This window comes from Megalops cyprinoides, chromosome 25 (assembly GCF_013368585.1).
Source record: "Megalops cyprinoides isolate fMegCyp1 chromosome 25, fMegCyp1.pri, whole genome shotgun sequence".
NCBI lineage: Eukaryota > Metazoa > Chordata > Actinopteri > Elopiformes > Megalopidae > Megalops > Megalops cyprinoides.
The window spans coordinates 4,177,501-4,198,261 of record NC_050607.1 but is presented as its reverse complement, the minus strand read 5'-3'; the positions used below and the strand labels follow the sequence as shown (position 1 = coordinate 4,198,261).

The window sequence follows — 20,761 nt, the reverse complement described above, 5'->3', positions numbered from 1 at the left end:
CGTACCCCGGCGCGGTGAGTCAACTGATTGATCCCAACTGTATTATCTTCCCCTGGTCACAGCCAGCTGACTCATAGGCCAGGCTAAAGTGCCACAGGGCTCAGCCTGTTCTTAGGACACGGTCCTCTATACCAGCTGAGTCGCTTCACAGCCCCAAAGTCCCCATTTATGTTTGTTTCTAACCCAAGGTACCCTTTAACTGTGTATTATCGAGCAGCGTTACGGAGAGGTCGAGGGGCGTTAAATGCCGAGGTACTTGTTCATTTTCCCCAGGGCGTCGCACACTGTCGTCAGGTCGCTACGCAGCTCCTGCACCACGTTCTCGATGCTCCTGGTGTCTTTCAGCAGGTCCACGCTCTGGGTGTAAGGGTTGTAGTACACGGAGAAAGGCCGCTGGATCGTTTTTGCAAACTCCCTGCAGCGGGGGGGAAAGGGGGAGGGAGAGAGGGAGGGAGAAACCGTACCAGACAGAGAATGTTCCTTTAAGCAAGTTCCTTTAACACAGCGGGAGCTACTGGCAGTTCAAACTGCCGTCCCCAAAACAGACGCTCTGCGCCAATTAGGTGTGCTTTACAAGAATCTGACTGCAGCTGAACAAGTGGAGAGATATGCAAATGAGCTCATCTCAACCACACTAATTGGCTCTCCTGCACCCGCCCCCCTGCCCCCCCCCCCCCCCCCCCCTTTCTCTCTCTCTCTCAGTCTCTGTCCAGAGGAGCTGGAGTGCACAGTAAAATGACCATAATGTGCGACAGAGAGAAATACAGAGAGCGAATCCACGATTGAGGAGTTTGTCAGCGGGAGTGCGTTTAAATATTAACATTTAAAGTGTCACCAGAGGAGCCCAGGGAGTTAGTTTGCCATTCTGCCCCTTTTTTTGTCATTTTTTAGTGCATATGCTCAGACAGCATCTCAAAAACCATAATATAATGGAATCATCTCATGCAATATTAAAGAAAAAATCTTACGTGGAGTTCTGCCCATTTTGACTTGATTTAACCCAAAACTGCATAATATCATAATGGGAGATTGCACTGAGTGCTGAGAGAATTTCACTAAAAGAGGTCAAATTAAAAGGTTGACCCATGGGACAATAAAAGCATAGAAGAGTGTTTGGTTAAATGTACCCTGAATATAACAATATAACAATCTGGCTTGAACTGAGTTTGACAGTTTCTCTGGTTAGGGCTCGGTGCTGTCTCTTCAACTGAACACTGTACTTAAGGTTTATTCCCAGATATCTATTATCATTTTGCATAAAAGCTGGAATTAATTTTAGATTCAAATGAGACTGACAGATTAATGGAACCAATATCTCTAATAACTAAACTACTGATGATTCAACAGCAGTAGGTAACCTTTTGCCCAATGTTTGGTCAGTTGGTGATTTGCATACTGATTGCAAAACCAAAGAGCTGGTATTACTCCCCTGTTACCTCATCTTTTCCTTGGCTTCCTCGAAACTTTCGGAGACAAAGTAAACGTCCTGGAAGGTGGTGATGAGGCATTCCTGGTAGCAGGTGCTCCTGGGGTCGAACATCTTGACAGAGGCTTTCTCAGACAGAGCATGCTAAGGGGGAGAGATAGCGGGAATCACCATGACGATACCCCACTGGGCATGCTCACTGGATCATGTGACGTATCTGTGAGGAGGCCAAACCTTTAGCTCCCCGATGGAGGACAGCAGCCCCGCCCCATACGCCCGCAGCTGCCCATCCTGTTTGCACAGGCCGAACTCGATGGTGAAGAAATAGCACTGCAACAGGTAGAGAGCACAACAGCCAATCAGAATCGAGATCTGAAACCATGTGACCGTCACCTGACAGCAGCAAGCCATTAAATGTGAACCTCTCTCTATTTGTTTTGACATCATTTTGGCAGTGGCAAAGAGAGTGTATTTTTTTCAAGAGCGCTAAAGTCACCACCGCTGAAAGTGCGATTTTAAATGGCCACCTCAATCAGCCAAACGGAGTGCTTTCTGTCTCGCACAAAGGCCGTTTCCAACAGTCCGGGCTTTTTCCCGTTGTTTTGTGTTTAAAAGGGTAATTATCCGTGGCATTTATGCGCATAGGTACCTGTTCAGCCCTAATTAGAGTGATAAATGTCTGCCGCGGTTCTGCTTCAGGGGCTCCCTGCTGCATTAAAGGAATCCGCGCGAGGCTATGGCGGCACAGAGGAGCTGTAACTGTGTCAGTCTCCCTCTCCTCCCTCTCGCTTGAACCGAGTCGATGCGCCGTCCCATGATGCACCTCTCCCCGCCCGCCTGCCCACCCACCCACTCACTTAACACTCCCATCTGACAATGTAATTATTCATATGGCGATGTCAGACAAGTCTCCTTTTTATTATGGGTGGCTGCTAACATCACCGGTATCAACCAGCCTTGAGGCTGTTCACACACATTTCATGTGCTTGTGTTTATGAATTCATTTCACTTAAAAAAAAATTGCTTAGCTTACCTTAGCTTAGTTGCTTATAATGGCCGGAAATGAGCTACATCTTATACATTTGAAACAGAGTCTGGAGCTTAGTCACAGAGCTGCTCATTAGCTTGTGGTATCCCGTTCAGTATCCTTGGCACTGTATCTCAAGCAATCACACTTGTACAATTTCTGAGCTTACATATCACATACTTCAATTAACTCTGTGCCTGTATGTGTGCCTACAGTTCAATTCCAAACACAGTGATAAAATCACCAGTGTATAGGGGTCTAAATATCATTGATCAGCAATTAATTCAAACTGTCTGCCTGCTAAAATGACAAATCAAGACGGCTATCATCACAAACATATAGGTAATCAAAGGGTTTACTGCGAGACAACCTTTACACTTACACATGGACGTGAGGAAATGGCCAAATGCCCAGCCTGTCAAAAACGCTGAAATCATTTCTGTCTCTAAATCGATCTTCTTCCTCTCAGTCTGTTTCATTATACAGTACGCTGGAGATTTGGTCGCATATCGGCCCTACTAATCACATTCAAAAAGGTGTTGAGCTCTACCTTTAATACTTAGGCTGCGGTGTTTGACACACCTTGACACTTTGCTGAGGTGTGAGTGGGTGAAGAAAGGGAATGAAGTCCAGCCTGACTGTAATGAGCTGCTTTTCACAAGCCTGTGAGGAGAACTGGAGATGCCTCACACTACAGAATGTAACCTCACCCTAACGTAGGCGTGAGGAGAAAGACCTCATTCTGACAGCTCCCCTCTTCCTCACTTACCCTAATGTGCTTTCAGCTGTGTGGCTTCTTCTCATATCAAATACTGCTTAACTGGAGTCATAAGAAGTTAGGGTCCTTTTTTTTTTTTTTGAATGACAGCGATATATTTTGAGTGATCTCGCTTTAGTGAAGATTTGCATATTCTTTGCAATGATTTCATATGTAGAGTCAAATGCTTTAAAAATTCTGCAAGCAAAGGGTAAGACAATCAGAATAAATCATCAGTAGGGGAAACACAGTGGTCTGCTTTTAGGGCTCTGCTTTGCATTCTCTTTCCTCTGTATACCCATGAAGTGCACTGGCTCAAAGTTACATTTCTCCTTAGACCAGCACACAGGATCTGAATTTTGACTTGAATTTTTACTTGTAAGGAAAGCATTAATAAGAGAATACTTTAAGCAAGCGAGCTCTCAGGGCGCTTAATATCCCCGTAGCGGAGTGCGGCTGTCCTCTCTGAAGCGAACGGTCCCGCCCCCTGCGGTGATGGATTGCGGAGACTCTCAAATCAAATGAGTAGTTTTCCGAACTCCGAACATTATTTGCATAAACACCGGAGGGCCGAGAACGTCTGTATTTATTAGGGCTACGGCTTGAATAAATGTTTTCTCAGCCCGAAACGGGGAAAGCCTGTTTCATTTCTTTGTTTCTTTCATTTCATTTCTTTCCTCCGCGCGAGAGCGTGTGGGATGGAGGGCCATTGATCAGAGCGTGACAGAGAGTTATTGCTCGCGTGTTTCCGAGGGCCCCGTTGACCTTCCGTGTCTCGCATTCTTCATTTCGCCTTAATGACCCGTCACTCAAGCCGCTGCGTTGATATGATGCTTCCGAGGAGACGGCACACCGGCGCTTCATTACACAGCGTAAGTTAGTGTGTCAGACAAGGCAGGGAGGTGTCTGCTATGGTTTTTCTGCCTCTCGTAAAGCAGCTTTTTTCTTGTAATGTTCAATGCTGGGGGCTCTCCCGTAGCAGCTGGGGCACCAAAAACAAGAGGAAGCAGGAAACTTAAGCTCATTTAATAATCATCCTGAATCTGTATTTGATTTTGTAGCATGATTAACAAGCCATGTCGCTTTAAATTAGGATCACCAATCATCATCCGATTCTCTTTCACTTGATTGCATCTAATGAGCTGCCACTATGCCTTTGTGCATTTCACATGAAATCGTTTTATTAAAAATAAAAATAGCTGTGAGTTAAAAAGCTGCAATCTGTTATTGTTATAATTACAATTACCTAATAACACAATTCAGTAAAAAAAAAAAAACAAGCTGCTATAGGGTGATTCTGGCCGAAACCTGGAAGCGTCTTAGCTGTGAAGTGAAGGTTCAAAACCAACTAAGTCTTCTTGTTTCTTTACCAGCACTGAAGTTCTTCTTTCTTTATCTGCATTTTTAAAATGAACCTCTTATCGGTCAGAGAATTTGACAAATATTTACGTGAATTTTAAAAACACATGACAACAGTGGACTGAAAATGCACTCCTTACCACAAACATCAACTGTCATTATTCATAACTGCATAACTGCGTCATATCAGCACACAATGATCTGTGAAAGTTTACCTCTTTTATAATCAGAAGCTATGAATATCTCTGATTATGAATTTCACAACATTGTCATATGCACCACTTAATAAGGTGTTATGAATGTTGACATAAGTACCGTTGGAGCAGTGATACTGACAATGGTGTCCCATTTTTTGGAAAAAAAAAATACATCCATGGCCATTTTCCAAATCAATTTGATAATGCTTTTGGTTGATATCATTTCACTGGATTTGTACCTGTACTCTGCACAATGACAATAAAGTTGAATCTAATCTAATCTAATTAAAAGGTAAAACATTACTTGCAAAATATTATATTATTGTGCTTTCGTTGTTGTGCTCCGTATTCACTCAGAGTTGCCTACTTGTGAGGAGAATAATGATGGCACAAATGCCATGTGTGGTATTTATCTCCAGTAATATTCAGAATATGTCTTGATATATTTTGGTAATTAACCTTAATTGGACATTTCACTCAGCTAAACGTCCAGGTTCTGATGTTTGTCCACTGGTGAACCAGTCCAGTATCCCGCAGGATGAGTTATGAATCATATCATATCTTAGTCCCCTTTATCTTATCTAAGTACACCCAGCAAACCGATTACCCTGCCAAAGCTTTTAAAGTTAAATGGCATTATTCATGAGACGTTAAATCCATTTTGCAAAGGGCCTGACTACTGTATCTGTGAGCCTGTGCTGCTCCGTCCACGAGGACTTTGGGGGGGGGGGGTCAGCTCTCAGATAAACACACAGTAAAAACACTTGACTTTCAAGCCTGCTGTCGAGAAGAAGGCAATCTGCCGGGCACGCCTGGCCCCGCGCTCTCCGAGATGAGCCTGACATTTACTTTGATTGCCAAAAGAGTGGAGATGAAATTGTACGTGTTGCAGATATCAAGGACGGAGCTTTCATTCATGGGCCGTGCTAGCTCGCTGTGACCAAGAGGAGAGGAAAAGAGTGTGTGTGCGTGTGTGTGTGTGTGTGTGTGTGTGTGTGTGTCTTGTGTGTCTTGCGAGCTGGGAGGGCACTGTGACAATATTGAAAATATTTCCACTATAAAAATAACCGTTGCATTCTCAGGGGAAAAAAAGCTTGACTCTGAGCTGAGGGAAAGACACTGCTACGCAGTTTCATTTAGATGTTATCTGTTCTAAAACAAAAACATTTCTATGATTAACAGTGAAAGGATAACAATTCCTATCAACCAAACTCATTATAAGGCTTTGTTCTTCCTGTAACTGCCAGAAACACTGTACAGTGCACTATGAATTATATCAAGTTATGTGGCATTATTTGTAACAATTATTAAAAATTCAAGTCGTGCAATAACAAGTCATCTCCCTAATTTATAAGCACTCATGAATATTTCAATATGCATTTCTTCACGTTGTAAGAGAAATCATAGAGATTACTAAAACTATGTTTTCTTGCAATAGTCTGTCTGGCTGAAGCAGTTTCAGGAGACTCTAGGTATCCAGAGAATCATTTTGAACAGAATTACCTGCAAAGGTGATTTAGTCCACAGACTAATGAGCTGTGACCAGTCATTTGTGATTGATGGACACGCTGTGGATCGGCCACCTCCGATATCACATTTGAACATCGCCAGTGTTACATTTGGCCCTGCATTTTGGATTAATGGCAGGTAATCAGTTTACAGCAGGCGCCTTTCACTTCAAGGGGTTTTACTGCACGGTTCATTAGTGATCTTATTTCAGAGATATATTAGAATCCTGCCAAATGTTGTATGCAGATTCACTCAGAGATATCATTCAGTGGCTTGCTTGCATAGATGCGCGCACACACACACACACACACACACACACACACACACACACACACACAGAGGAAAGTGGGATGTGTGTGCTCTGTCTGTGGGTGAGCTCCCCCATCCTTCGCCTCAGTGATCAGACTGGCAGCTATGAGTCATTGCAGAAGCAGTGTGCCTTACACAGGTCCCCCTCTCACTCTATGCTAATGATCGGCCCATTAAGGATTCTCTCCGGGGATGCCCCTGTGATCCTCCCCGCTGTGCGGTACTGCTAACAACCCATCCCGGACACCAATGCGCCGGTTCTGAGACAGCGCGGCAGTGTGAAGACTCCTCTATACGAGGTTTGAGCTGAATGAATCTCTGGAGCTACAGTATGTTCACCAGCTCTTAGTTTCACCTCAAAAAGCACTAGCAGGAGACAGCTGTCAGTGGCGACCCCTCTGAATGTCTGAAGTCTGAATGTAGGGGAGGAATTCTGGTTCAAATCCCAGTTTCCCAGGACCTCATATGGCTGTCTTTGATGTGCCTGCTATCATTAAACTCAGCTATGTCAGCTTTCCTTTGCCACCTGAAAACGCACCGTACTGTGTTCACTGCATGTATGTTAATACGGGGAAGAACCTCAGTGAGGAGATTCAGTGAGGAGAATCTCCTGCATGATCACATCTGTTCATTCACTCACCCTCAATTCCCCCTGACTGAAGTGAGCCAGTCTGTAAAGTAATGCAGGAAAATCCACTGAACATCCTAGAATACATGTAAGTGACATACTCTGGATCAGAATGGATAAACTCAAGCACTGAACTGTCAGGTTAGAGTAAAAAATTCTGTTGACTCTTATAACTAGTCTTTACGCACTCATATAATGCCCTTCCACAAACTGCAGGCAATGACCAGGACGAACCCGGGACCTGGGCAGGTGCACTGTCATACTACTTATCAGGAATTTGCTTTTTGGCTGAAATATTGCCGGCAAATCGTCAATATTCATTTAACACCCCTGCACGCGCCATGTGAAGTTAAAGATGGATGGGATGCAATCCATTCCCACAATTCCAGTGGGGTCAACAACAGTCACCAGAAAGGCACCTCGGCCTGTGATTAACAGCAAGGCCTCTGTGCTTTTGCTATGAGCTGTGATTTACACTTGAGAGATCGCCTCGGTGCTTCTGGAATCCGGACTGTTATGGGAGGGAGGGGTCAAAGTTCACAACAACACAATGGGGTCCCCCCCCCTACATCCGTCTTCCTAGAACAGACGATGGAATTCAAGTAAAAGGGTTAATGCGATCAAAGGTAGAGAACTGACCCCCGGTCAATGGACTCTTCGTGCGGGGGTCACGGGGTTCAAATGACAGAGAGCGCACAGCTGCTGTACTGTAAAGCCTTATTCACGCTCAGACCTGACAGCAGCGGTCGAGCACATTTTTCATCTCAGCTGTTTGAGATGGTCTCCCATGTGCCACACGCTGTATCTGCTTCTGTGCAGGCAGAGCTGACATTTCAGTCTCTGGTAAGCTGTCATACACGGAAGCTCACATTTCAGGTGTCAGGTGCCCTCTTTAAAATGTCTGGACCAGGAGGGATAGGGTTTCTGCTGCTGCTTCTTGGCTGAAGGAGAGATGGATGATGGGGTACCGCCGGTAGTAGGCTAATGATCTCGACAGTGTCGAGCCAAGAAAATGAAGCCCATAAAATATCCAGGGAGTGTGGTCACAGACCTCCCCCTGCATCTGTTCTGGCTGGTTCCCTTGCTCCCCCTTGTACATCCGGCCAAGATCTAATAGACAGTCTGACCATCAACTGCTTTGTTTATGCTGTTAAACTCTTGGATATGCCTGCAAGGAATTCTGGGAAATCATATGTTGAATGGGTCAACATATACAGAGCTCAGAAAGTGAGCCAATCTTTGAAAGAGGCTCTGAATTTCCATCTCCTTTCTAGATATGATGTCGATTAGCAGTATCTGGATTATGTCACATCTTTTCTGGCTGAGCACAAAGACACTCGCCCTGGCAGCAATGCAGCCTCTATCACCGTTCCATATTAACGCCCCTCTAGTGTCTATGGCAACAGAAATGCACACTTTCATACTTAATCGACCCCGAAACACAGCACGGGGGCTCCTGCCCACGCGTGAGGTTAGCCAGGTCAGGATTTCCGTTGGTGCGGCTCCAGCGCATTCCCGCGGCGAGCGAGAAAGCGCCCGGGTTCCACAATCTTATCAGCCGCGCACAGCCGCGTCCGTAATAAGAGAGCTAATCCACGCCGCGGCGCCCTGATCTGGGCCAACAGCCCCCCCCCCCCCATAGCTGAGATCCGGCCTCTGTCTACGGTGGCACGTCCCAGGGGCTCAGTGGCGGGCGACACAAAGGGGGAGCTGAGGATCCGGTGTAAGACGGCGGCTGGCGCGGAGGGGTAGCACAGTGAGGAGGCTCTGTGAGTCGACTGTTCTCCGCGATAGCGCCTCGGTACGCCCTGAGCCTTTGTTTGCTCCCGGGCAGAGGGGAGCGGAGGGTGACTAGACTGCGTTCCCGCAGACGCGGCCGCTTTGACACCTGGGTAAGGTGCACACCGAGCCCTTCGCCGTGGATCAGGGGGATACAGCCAGCATCGAATGAAGTTAAGCCTCTTACTACCTGCTCCCAGCACTTCATATACCTGATCTCTGAGACAGGTTCCCTCTCAGACTGTCTGAGTGACAGCGTTATTCTGGGGATGGGACCATACTCAGCTGCTGCTGGGGAGATGGAAACTAAAGCCCCCCTAGCTTGACTATTTAGCTTTATTATGGTTGCATCTTTCCTCACTGCAACACATTAGCTGGACTGTTTCTATAAAATCAAATAGAAATGCACCTTCTCCTTCGCTAAACATTAAGTGACACAGCTGAACTAAAGTGACACATCTCAGCAAGTGTTACGTTTTTGATCCCTTACATAACATAATGAGTTATGAGGTTTCAAATTAAAATGCTGTCTAAGAAAGAAACCAAGGTAATTCTGGCTGAAACTGGTATACTTAGGTAAAACCAATGTGCATCGCGGTTAGACTGAAATAGCTGGCCTTGTTTCTGCTGTCGGAGAAGCCCATTTGTGGAGGAGGACCACTTTCAGACATCTGCAGTGCTCTCCACATATCAGAGCCTGATTCTGTGGTCACATTCTGCCCAAGGACTCTGAGTTTCTAATATCCTCTTTTCAAAGAGACTGTTCGCCCTTTTTTTGATGCAAGTCAAAGCAGCTGTGGCTTTTCCTTTTCACTGGTACTGGGCTTCAAGTAAAACTTTGCCCTTTGATTTGTCTCATCTACTCCCTGGCTACATTTTTAGCTGTCACAGACATCCACGGTTCCCTCAGCTTTGAAAAGCTGTTTCTGCCCTGCTCAGATCCAGCAGAGGAGGGCGGGTTTTGAGCTGAAGAATGTGGGGAAAATTAGGGCCGGGGAGTGAGTGGCAGCTTCTTTATATTAGATGTTGTTGCTTCAGCGGGTTGACTGTACATGCACAACGGAAATAGGATCGGGTATGACAGGTATTTGATAAAAACAAGCTTCCCAAATTGGGTTTGGTACATTGACTTTCCCATTGCATTGAGTCCAGGTTATTAACCAGCACACAGAGGGAATCTTGAGTGAAAGCTGTTGTATTACACTAATTGCAGCACGGCTAGCTGAAAGGATATTTTCAGGCAATTAAAAAAAAGGTAAAAACAAGAGTAAGCAGATTCCTAGACATGATGATCGCACAGAGGTACGGCTGGGTTTAAACCACTGTCCATATCGTACATGCATATATGGATACACAGATGGACATGCAGACACACACACACACATACATACGTACATACATACACTTGCACATACACACAGACACTCACATGTCACACAAAGTGAACACACAAAGTAAGCACACACACACACGCACACGCACACACACACACATACAGGAGTAGTTCCTAGCCTGCCTGAGTGAGCTCGGCCGTCACTGCATCAGCAACATTTCAGCTCCTGCACCTGAGTCCACACCTGTGTCCGTCTCCACTGGCCCCTGCGGTCATGTGGATCCAGAGCCACTCCACTGCGTCTTCCTAACACAGCGCTGTCGAAGCGTTGCTGCACTCGGGGTCAGTGCTGTAAGTGCTGTTGTAGCTTCAGAGCGCCCTGGCTAGCCTTCACACTGCCACCACGTCAGGTTACTGGGGTTTAAAGGCTTGTTGGGTGTGTTGCTGCTGTGTGCAATGCTCTCTACCCCGACTGCCCCACTGAAGACTCTGTCAGCTCATGATTATGGCTCCTGCATGCTGTATGACCATGTGTTTCTCAAGTTTTTCATGTTTGTAATGTGATTAGTTCATTTGTTATTTTAGCTATGACTCCAGCAGTCCATACCAGTTTGAGGTATTGCACTTCCTGAACTATTCACCTCAACTGTTCAGTATTAAAATGCCCTGGACAAAAAGCCTCAACTACTTCTCACCCTTTTAGAAATTACTACAGAGAGTAATTAACACATTATTGTGTTAACACACCCTTAAAATAGAGTGTGACCGAACAATAATTTTGAGATTAAGGCCCAGATCCCAATCCAACTGCACCGGGCTTTGGCCAACCATATTAATTTGAACAACCAAATTAAGCAAGCATTCCTTTCTCTAGAAGAAGAATTCTGTCAATGGCAGTCACTAAAATGAATGAAAACTATTTCAGCAACAGTGAAATGTCACATGTGCATGATCGCAGTGTTTTGACAGGGCTCAGGGTGAAAGGAAGTGTGGTTTTATTGAATGTGGGGGTGGGAGGGCTGGAACACAGCTGGCGGGGTAAAGATGGCGGCTCTCTCACCGTGGCCAGTTTCTGCACGTCCTCGTCTGAGGCCCCCAGAGACGCCAGGCCGATCTCCTGGGAGAACTGGGCGAATTTGGAGTCTGCTAGGAGGGGAACGTGGCCCAGAAGCTCGTGGCACGTGTCCCTGGAACCAGACACAGCTGTCACAACGCTGCCCACACAGCTCACAAACATCACATGCACACACAAACACACTCTCTCTCACACACACAGCACACAAACATGACACGCTCACACACACACACACACACACACACACACACACACACACACACACACACGCACACACTCACAAATCACACAAATCACACCCTCACCAAAGCTAAAATGAACTTCCATACATGTGAGGCTGAAATGAACAAGAGGTTAAGCAGGGCTAACTCGAAAAGACACTCGCGTTTCCTCATTTTAAACAGCTGATTTCTTTCACTCTGGCAGGAGCAGAAACTCCCAGAGGGAGGGGCTCGACTGGCACATCCATCAGCTAATGAGAGGTGTAATGAGGATGCCATCCACACTTCACTCCGGAGACGTGGGCCAGCAGTGTGGCAGAGCAGTTAAGGTATGCCGCTTTTACCCAGAGGGTTGCTGTTTCAATTCCCAGGAGACAGTCTGCGGTTAACCTTGTGAGCAAGCTGTTTAACCCAGCTTGCTTCAGTACCTATTGATGGATCGTACTTTAAAAGTAGAACAGCACATGAAAGAATTTGTATAAAGATTCAGCACAGTAAGTCTCCCTGGACTGTCTGCTAGGCAAGGAAGTCAATGATCTGGTAAATAAGTTACAAATAGAAAATAAAACAAAGCAAAGCAAATAAAATATTTGCATTACTGCTCAAAGAGCCAAAATTCATGTAACAAAGATAATAACTAGCTCTGAGATGATGAATATGCAGACACCTGTCAGTACAGATGCTGCTTATATACATGTACTGTACACTGAAGGTAGAAAATCATATTTTCATGAGGTGATTTATGCAATTAAGAATCAGGTCACTGATGGTTTTACCTCAGAAAGCAGAGAGTGGCAAAAATAGATGCGAGAAACAGTAATGGAGGGAGATTCATAATTTAATACAGACCTACACAATAAGAGCAGCAATCTAAGACTGACAAGGGGAGATTCCCTGAATGGAGACCAATCCCAAGACACAAAAGGGAACAGAAAGAGGAGCATATTATATAATGATGCCGATAAAAAATAAACAATGCAGGCAAACAGGATTAGACCCTCAGACATGATCCCCTCAGGAACACAGGGACTGGGACATTAAAGTCAAGGGGGAGAGGAATTATGAAAGACACAAAACAGGAGATGTTTCTACACAAATAACTGTCAAACAACTGAAAGGACCTGTTACTGTTGTGTATAAATCCTCCACCATTCACACATTAAGAGTACTCCAAAAGTAAAATAAAAGTCATCACCTGAATTAAGGCCCAGCGTATTATATTATGTTTTATAGTGTCATACATATTCAAGACACCTTGAGGGCTTCTGTTTGCACTCAACTTGTTCAAATAAAAATTTCAAGGCCAGGCATTGTTTATGACTGTGAGTTTCTCCTGACTTCACAATTCTTCAGTCAATTTCTCTGTCCCAAGGCTGCACATTCAATGAATTAACATTTAAATAGGAGGCACCCAAATTAAACAGGGTTAAGGGGAAATTAATTACAAAGACTGGATAAGAATAAATTAATTTAATTTTCAGCAGCATTTTGCAACTCAAACTTAGGGAGGCTAAGAATCCCTATTCAGCTCTGTAATGGTTTCCTGTGTTTTTCAGGCATTTTAATTGTAATGATTGGAAATTGGTTGAGATAACTAGTTTAATGAAAGTGCTTATTCTCATGTTTATGACACTTGATGTGAAGTGGTCATTTATCCCAACTCTGTATTGTGAAACAGTGTTATTGTATTTGTTTAACCAGAAAACACTCTTTTCTTGGGCAACTTTCAATGCTCAGCACTTTATGCCTTAAGTATTCTGTAATTATTTATCAGCACACTCCTGTTATTTTTCTACACACACCCACACCATCACCACCACATGCACGCATGTATGCACACCACATCCCACACATACATACATACATGCATGCACACATACCCATTCAAACACATGCCATCATCCACACATACACCCATGCATGCATAAATGCCCCTTCACACGAAAATACCCACGCATGTACAGCCGCACACATTCACGTACACATATTATCCACGCATGGCCACACACACACACAAATACATACACACACCTACCCACCATCACCTATGCGTGTACACACACACACACACACACACACAGGTGATTCACAGTGCACGGTGTTAGATGCACTGATCCACTCTGACACTTTGGCGCTGGCTTGCGGTGCGGCACTTACGGCTCGGGTGTGTAAAGTGGGTCAGTGCCGTGGCGCACATATTGGGTGCAGTTAAACACGCGGTACGCCAGTCCAGCCAGGAAGTCCCGCGGCGACAGGTACCCCGCCACGGGCCGCACCACGAAACCCGACCTCTCTGCAAAAAAAGAGAAAAAAAAAAAGAAAAACCAAGTCCAAACAAACACGCGCTCGTCCACCGCGGTTCACCAGCAGGGCCTGCGTGCTGAAAACATCACTCTGACACCCGACACTGATATTACATTATGCGGCTGCATTATTCATGACCTTAGTGCCCAGTGCAACACTCTCCATGTTCTGTCAGACGGCTCTCAGCAGCTCTGTATCTCAGAGAGAGTGCTTTCACCACTGCAGCTGCCGCACTCCCCTCCATGCACAGTTCAAACACACGTTTGAACCCGTGAGGCCGCGGTTCACTGCTCTTACCACTCCCTCAGAGAGCTTCTCCGAGGTGCTCCGCGTCGATGATCGTCATGAGGTCTAACTCACTCCACATTAATATTGAACCGCCTCCCTAAATCAGGCATGCACATTGTAAGACATTTAGCAATTCATAAGTCCAGATTTACGCTGGGAGAATTAAAGTAAATGATCTTGCTCGAGGGTACATCTGCCGGGTGCCACACGGGATTCAAACTCATGACCCTCTGGTGCTGACTTCATGTCTCTTCACACTTGATTATGCAGCATGCAGGTGTAGATGTGAGAGTAATAAGGGGCACAGAATCACACCTGCTGGCTCAGTAATACAAGTGTTGAGGTGACAGGGTCAGAGCAGAGTCAGCTAATGCCAGCAGCACTGCGTGACTCCTCCCCGGTCTGGTTTTAGGAGTTTGACGAGGTGTGTTTTTTAACGCTAGCATAATCCGTTGCAGAGAGCACTCCGCTCAGGCTCTGGGTTCGAGGAAGGCAGAACCCACGAAAAGCGTTCTCCGTTTTCCTCTCTCACTCATTCTCTCTCTGTCTGACACAGCCCCTGCGTGTCAAACGGCGTCATGCTGAAACGAACAGAGCTCCAGTGACATGTGTTTGTGCAGCTCCGCACTTCTCACCAGGCCTGGAGGCGCCTCCGGCTCAACGCTGTGAGCGTATAAAATAGCTGCGACACGACAGGGGTCAGGCCTGCTTTAAAGGCAGCCTGGATGCCTCAGCTGAATAAAACATTCAAATCCACACTACGTACAAGAGCAGGTGTCGCTTCAGGGCATCTCTGTGTTTACAGACCAGTGCAGCAAAAATACCTCCCACAGTTTCAAATACAAACAGTCCAGGGGATCTGTTCTGCTTGCTTCTGTATTCTGTCACATCTGCTTCTGTTTTATATCTTTCAGAATTTCAGAATCTACTTTTTAGTAAAGTGGTAAGTGAAATTTGATTGATTGATTGTCAGATTGATCACTTTTCCATAGAAATGAGTGTTGCCTCCTGAATTATTATTTCCAGTTATTGACCAACTTCTTGCCCGCTCAATTCTCAAAACTGATGTGTTGAATATGAGTAAGGTACTGTCTCTGAAAGAATGAAAACAGTGAAATTCACCATCATCTTCTTACAGTGTAGCACCAATTGGTTTTTAATCAAATTTTCTCGAATAAAATCCAAACACCTCTCAGCAAAATCAAGTGAGAGGCTAATATGTTAGTCACAATTTTTTTTTTTCCCTTGAACATATTTAGATACATGTCATGTTATCAGTCATGCATCAGTCACTGAATAAGATGGCACAGCTGTGAATAAACCAGACAGCGTCCTCCTGGCCTCCATCACACTGTGTGCTGAGTAGTACATAACGTTACAGACAGCGCTTCAGTGGGGACGGCTGCGCGCTGAGCGGCGGTCACCGCCCGTGGAGGGAATGCACAGCGTGACATCTGTCCCTTAAACTCCAGCATGTGCCGGTGTGACAGATGGAGCCTCAGGGACCACTAGAGGGGACGGACCAGGGACAGGAAGTACGGCGGGGGGGAGGGCTAAAGGTGGCACACAGCTGGTGAAGGTCACAGCAGCCAGTGGGAAGGAGAGAGGCATGCTGGGACATGATCCAGGCAACGGGGGGGTTGCCTGACTGGATTATTAGTGCCAGCCGGGTAGAGTCGCTTCCCTAGAACCGCGGGAGACCGGACCACAAGGTGGGTCGCGGTTGGAGGTGCAGGGACAGCGGCTGTCAGCTGCCCCGAGTCACTCCTGACGGCACAGATAAATATTCAGAGAGTATGAGAGCACATGCACAGCCAAGGCCTTGGGCTTTTCCCAGAGAGCCCCACAGTGGCCATCCGGATTTATTCAGGAAGAGCTAGCCACAGGTTTGTTCACTCTGAGCTACAGTCCGCATAGACACACACCACTGCTCCCACACTTTTCACACAAGTCAAGCAACAAGTCTTGCTGTGGCTATGTCACTGAGGGGCGTGGGTTCAAATCCCATTTTAGACAAATCTGGTCTTTGCTAGAGCTCCTGTACATTCCTGCAGCTCACCAGGCATAACGGGTGACTTAGAAGCTGGACTGTATTGATAGACTCCCTGGGAAGGGGGTAGGGGGGGGTGGGGGTGGAAGAAAAATAATTTTAGACTGTGGTTTCTGTTAGGTTTTTGATTCCAGGCTGTTTTTTTCCCAGTGGAAAGGCATCTATGATAAAGAGGATGTGGAACAGTTTCCTGTTTATAATAGCTTTGGTTACAGCCTAAAGTGCCCATACGTTTGGGTGATGACCAAAAATCAATGACCGCATAAAAACCAGCACTTGTTTCTTTCAGGTATATCACTGCAACACTCTACGCTAAATATGAAATACTGGGACCAGCGAGGTAACCTCACATGGCTGAATTAAACTGGATTCAGATGAATGATTTGCTGCGAAGAGAGAATGTAAAAAAGTGCTTAAAACTCCTACTTATTTCTTTAAATTTCCTTTTCTTTCTACCATTCACCTGCATATGTATTTTTCCACCAAATACGGATGCAGGAGTTTCTTCTCTTGAAAAACGACCCCAGAGCATGGGCTGAATCTATGGTGCTAAAATATTATATAGCTGCTATATAGGACTATATCTAACAATTACTAGGTCCCATTGTAAAACACTGATAAAAGCCAACAGCTTCTTGCTTTGTCCTTCATGAGTATTTAGGGCTTATTATTGCAGGCAGGTCAAATGGTTCTGGAATTCTGCCAGACACATGCATCTCTGCTTTCAGAGAGAACGTGTCCAATCACAGAGGAGCAAGTGTCACACTTAGAGTGTGTTTTCGAAGACACGACCCTGTAAACCACATTAAGATGTGCCACTTTCAAGCATCACATCAAATGTGCTTCTCTTGTTTGGTTTTTTTTTTTTCTTTCTTGTGTTTGCTTGCTTCATAGCTTGAGGAATGTTTTTTGCGCAAATGCTTTTAATGTCATTCACAGTTCTGTGACTATTTCTGATCTAACGCAACACAACAGTCTCAACTTTTGACCTCAAAGAATTTTCTAGCGCAGAAACCTCAACAATAGCACCGCGGCAGAGCGTTGTGAGACTGCAGTGAGGAAACAATTACACACAATGCAAGATGATATTTCAACATTTAAAGTAAGAATATGGTTTAGACAATACAAAAACAAGCTGAGTGGTACAAACAGCAATATAAAGCACAATAGAGTGACTACAGACATTCTCCAAGGCTGTTCTATTGAGAAAGATTCCCTTTAAGCTGTTTCTCTGCTTTTAGCCAATTTTACCTCGACAGTGAGATGCTCTTTCAAGAGATGCTCTTTGTTTAATGTCACTGGCCTTAGGTACCCTTTAGAGACGTGTCTATCATGCAATGAGTAGCCATTCAGCTGTAGGGCTTTGTGCGACTTGTAGTGCATTACTAGATGATAGTCTATCTGACCATTCCTTGAACTGTTCAAACTATTCCTCGACTGGTTTTTGCTGAGCGCTTTCTCAAAACTAAGACAAAGCACAACTCGGCTGTAACCGAACTCTCAGCTCAAATATCTATACGTGAACCTAAGGTGAAATCACCAGGATGACCAAATGTCAGCCTCTGTCACGGACAGAATCATTTTCCAGAGGGGGGAAAATGCAAGCACTTGCAAACCCGCACTCTCACACACTCAGACAGAATGCTCAGGGCATGGTGTAACTGTGCAGGTTTTTCACAAAGAACGCTCTAATCCTTTAAACAAGAAGAGTCCCTCCCACATCCCCAGCCATCTGCCAAGTACATACAGATGGTCCTCTGGCCTGAAAGTAAAGCTACAACTGAAACTGCAAGAGGGAAGAAGGAGCTTAACGCCGCGTGATCTGCGCAGACACGGCCCTGCTACACACATCTGCCAGGTTCGCTTTGCATCGTCTCCCTGCGCGGGCGCCAGGCGCGTGCGGCCACGCTCCCGCCCTGCTTTATGATGCGTATCCTTCCGCAGAGGCGAGCATGTAATGCTGACATCATGCTGGCAGACAGCGGCTCGGCCGGGGCCGTCGCTGGGGCCCGCGGGGTTGACGCTCGTTTCTGTGTTACCGCTGCGGAGCGTGAGAGGCCCCGTGCAGGAAACGGCTCGCACCCGGGTTTGTAGGGATTGCGCTCCGTTTTAGAGAAAGAGCAGGAGATAGGCGGCAAGACCGTCGCTAACGCTAACAGAAGTGATCCATTTCGCTGCTTCGTCTCGTGAGCTCAGGTTTAGCGTTCCCTCCTGAGTTCCCTCTCAGAGTGAAAGCATCTTCTGACAGCAGTAAAGTGGAGTGATTAGTCGAGGTTTGAGGAGAGGTTTGAGGAGAGCAAGCCCCTCATTTAGCCCGGAGGGATGTCAGAGGTGTCAGATGCTTTCAGGAGGGAGAGAGAGAGGGAGGGAGTGTGAGAGAGAGAGAGGAGGCACATCTGGGCTTTTGGTTTTATTTGTTTTTGTCTTTTTTGTTCTCTGGCTTTCCAAGCATCATTTCATGAACATTTTGGGCTTATTTTTAGTGGAGTGATTTTCACTGATGACCCTCTGCTTTCCAGCACATCACACTAATATCTCACTAATGGAGCGCTTGGATTTAGCTCCTCTTCAATCTTAACTTCTGCATCCCTAGTCCCTAGTCTGCATTATATTACAGGCAAATGATAACAAATACACCATGCAACTCTGAAATATTCAGCCAAAGCACCAAGGAGAAAATTTACACTTACCTAGCCTCATATGCAAAAAAGAAAACAGTAGTACTTATGGGAATCTGCTAGAGGTAAAATATATCTTATATGTGGTCACATGCTAAGCAGGTGACAGATATTCTGTGTGAGCCCACATGGGCCACAAAACAGACACAGCCATCCTACAGTGGAAGATATGGCATCAGCAAGACCAGGCACAGAAAAAATGGACTGGAATCAGGCCAGAGAGAAGAGGTTGCAGTTGATTGGCGGACCATTGCCCCTCCCACTCCCCACGTCTGCAGCTGATTCACTGATTACCTTTGAGGAAGCGAGACACGTCCTCCAGCTGAGGGATGTTGTCCTCTCGGTACCCACAATGCTTTGTGAGGAGGGGGAGGTTCTTCAGGTACTCGCGGCAGGCGTGGGTGGGGTACAGCTTGGTCAGCTCCCGGAACACCACGCCCCATGTCCTCACCTCCTCGGGTGTGTACTCGATGCGGGGGATGGGCTGTCCGCTGCAGGAGGGAGAAGCAGACAGGTGAGAGACTGAATGGGGGGGGGAGCCACGCCTCCACGCAGCTCATCCAGTCCTCTCCCAGGAAGACCCTCTGTCACATTCCCCTCACTACAAAACTTGGCTGGACACATCTGCCACAGTCTGGCTCCCTCTGGCCACCGTTTATTTAAATCAGCACAATCTAATGATGGAGAGACCATGAAGGGAGGCAAAAAGAGGAATAAATGGATAGAGCGTGTGGTTCTTAATCCCGCTAGGGTGCATATGTCTGTGATAAAGAGGGCGTGCCCAACGCTCAGGGGGACTCAGACTGGCACACACTCTGCACTCTGCTTCATACCTTTCCTTCCCCACCGCCATGGTATTAATCCTCTGAAAACCATCTCAGCTATATGAACAGTGCACTTCAGGTTAGCACACGGTGCACACACACATACAAACACACACCAAGCACACAAGCTCCACAGAATCACACTGGTCTGTACACGGAAAGAAGATGACACAATGAACAAAAGGCCTAATTCTTAAAGATCTATAAATATGCTACTTTTTTACAAGCAGAAATTTTAACTGAATTTTTATCACTGATAATAAAATGCTTGAGTCAAATCAGTCAGATGACCTTCAAGTCGGATGGGTAAATTGCTGATAAATGCTGAATATACATTCACAGACTAAAATTAAGGGGCACACAAAATCTAAAACAGAATTCACTTCTTCAGAGAAAGTGGTTACGACTGAGGTTTCATTTGCAAGGTCTGGATCGCTGCGCAAACAATATCTCGCATTCTATCCTCGCTTATCCTAATTATTCCCCCAGTCATATTCCTACAGCAAGGGCTCTCCAACAGCCTCGGGATGTCTGACAATTACCATCTCCAATCTATCTGTGCACTCCCACAGAGCCAGTGAGGGCCGGCTTACTCCCCTCAGAAAGGTAAGGCACGCGTGACTGTGGGGGCTGTGTTCTTTTCTGAGGGGTGTGTTTGCTTCCAAGGAAGATTCCGGGTAAATATTCATTAAGGGCTGAGTGTTGCTGAAGCAGCTGCATTGGCAAGCTGTTCTCTGGCCCGGCAGGATCATTATGTCTGTTCATCTGTACCAGCCCTTTCATCACTTCAAGTAATATATGATTTTTTGTTCTATCCAGAAAAGCGTTTCTGGATTTCTCCTTAGCCTAAAGTCAGCTATACTCATTATTTGCCCCCACCCCCTTGTTTTTTACAACTCATCAACAAATTCATTTTTAAGCAACAGGTGTAGCCCCTGTTTTTTTTTTTTTTTTGCTTTTGTTGTTCAGGCAAAAATGACAGCGAATGCAAACAGAT

General features: G+C 45.8%; 1 protein-coding gene across 4 annotated transcripts in view; it reads right to left on the bottom strand.

Annotated features, from left to right (window-relative positions):
- Positions 1 to 240: 240 nt before the first annotated feature.
- tph2 (tryptophan hydroxylase 2 (tryptophan 5-monooxygenase)) overlaps positions 241 to 20,761 on the bottom strand; it is a 30,702-nt gene continuing 10,181 nt past the window's right edge. For all 4 annotated transcript variants that reach the window (XM_036519972.1, XM_036519973.1, XM_036519971.1 and 1 more), the window contains exons 6-11: positions 19,235 to 19,431; positions 13,778 to 13,913; positions 11,385 to 11,511; positions 1,661 to 1,756; positions 1,437 to 1,570; positions 241 to 415 (exon numbers count right to left, since the gene is read on the bottom strand). In XM_036519972.1, coding sequence (XP_036375865.1) covers positions 241 to 415; positions 1,437 to 1,570; positions 1,661 to 1,756; positions 11,385 to 11,511; positions 13,778 to 13,913; positions 19,235 to 19,431 — 865 coding nt within the window. The remainder of the gene's footprint in view (positions 416 to 1,436; positions 1,571 to 1,660; positions 1,757 to 11,384; positions 11,512 to 13,777; positions 13,914 to 19,234; positions 19,432 to 20,761) is intronic.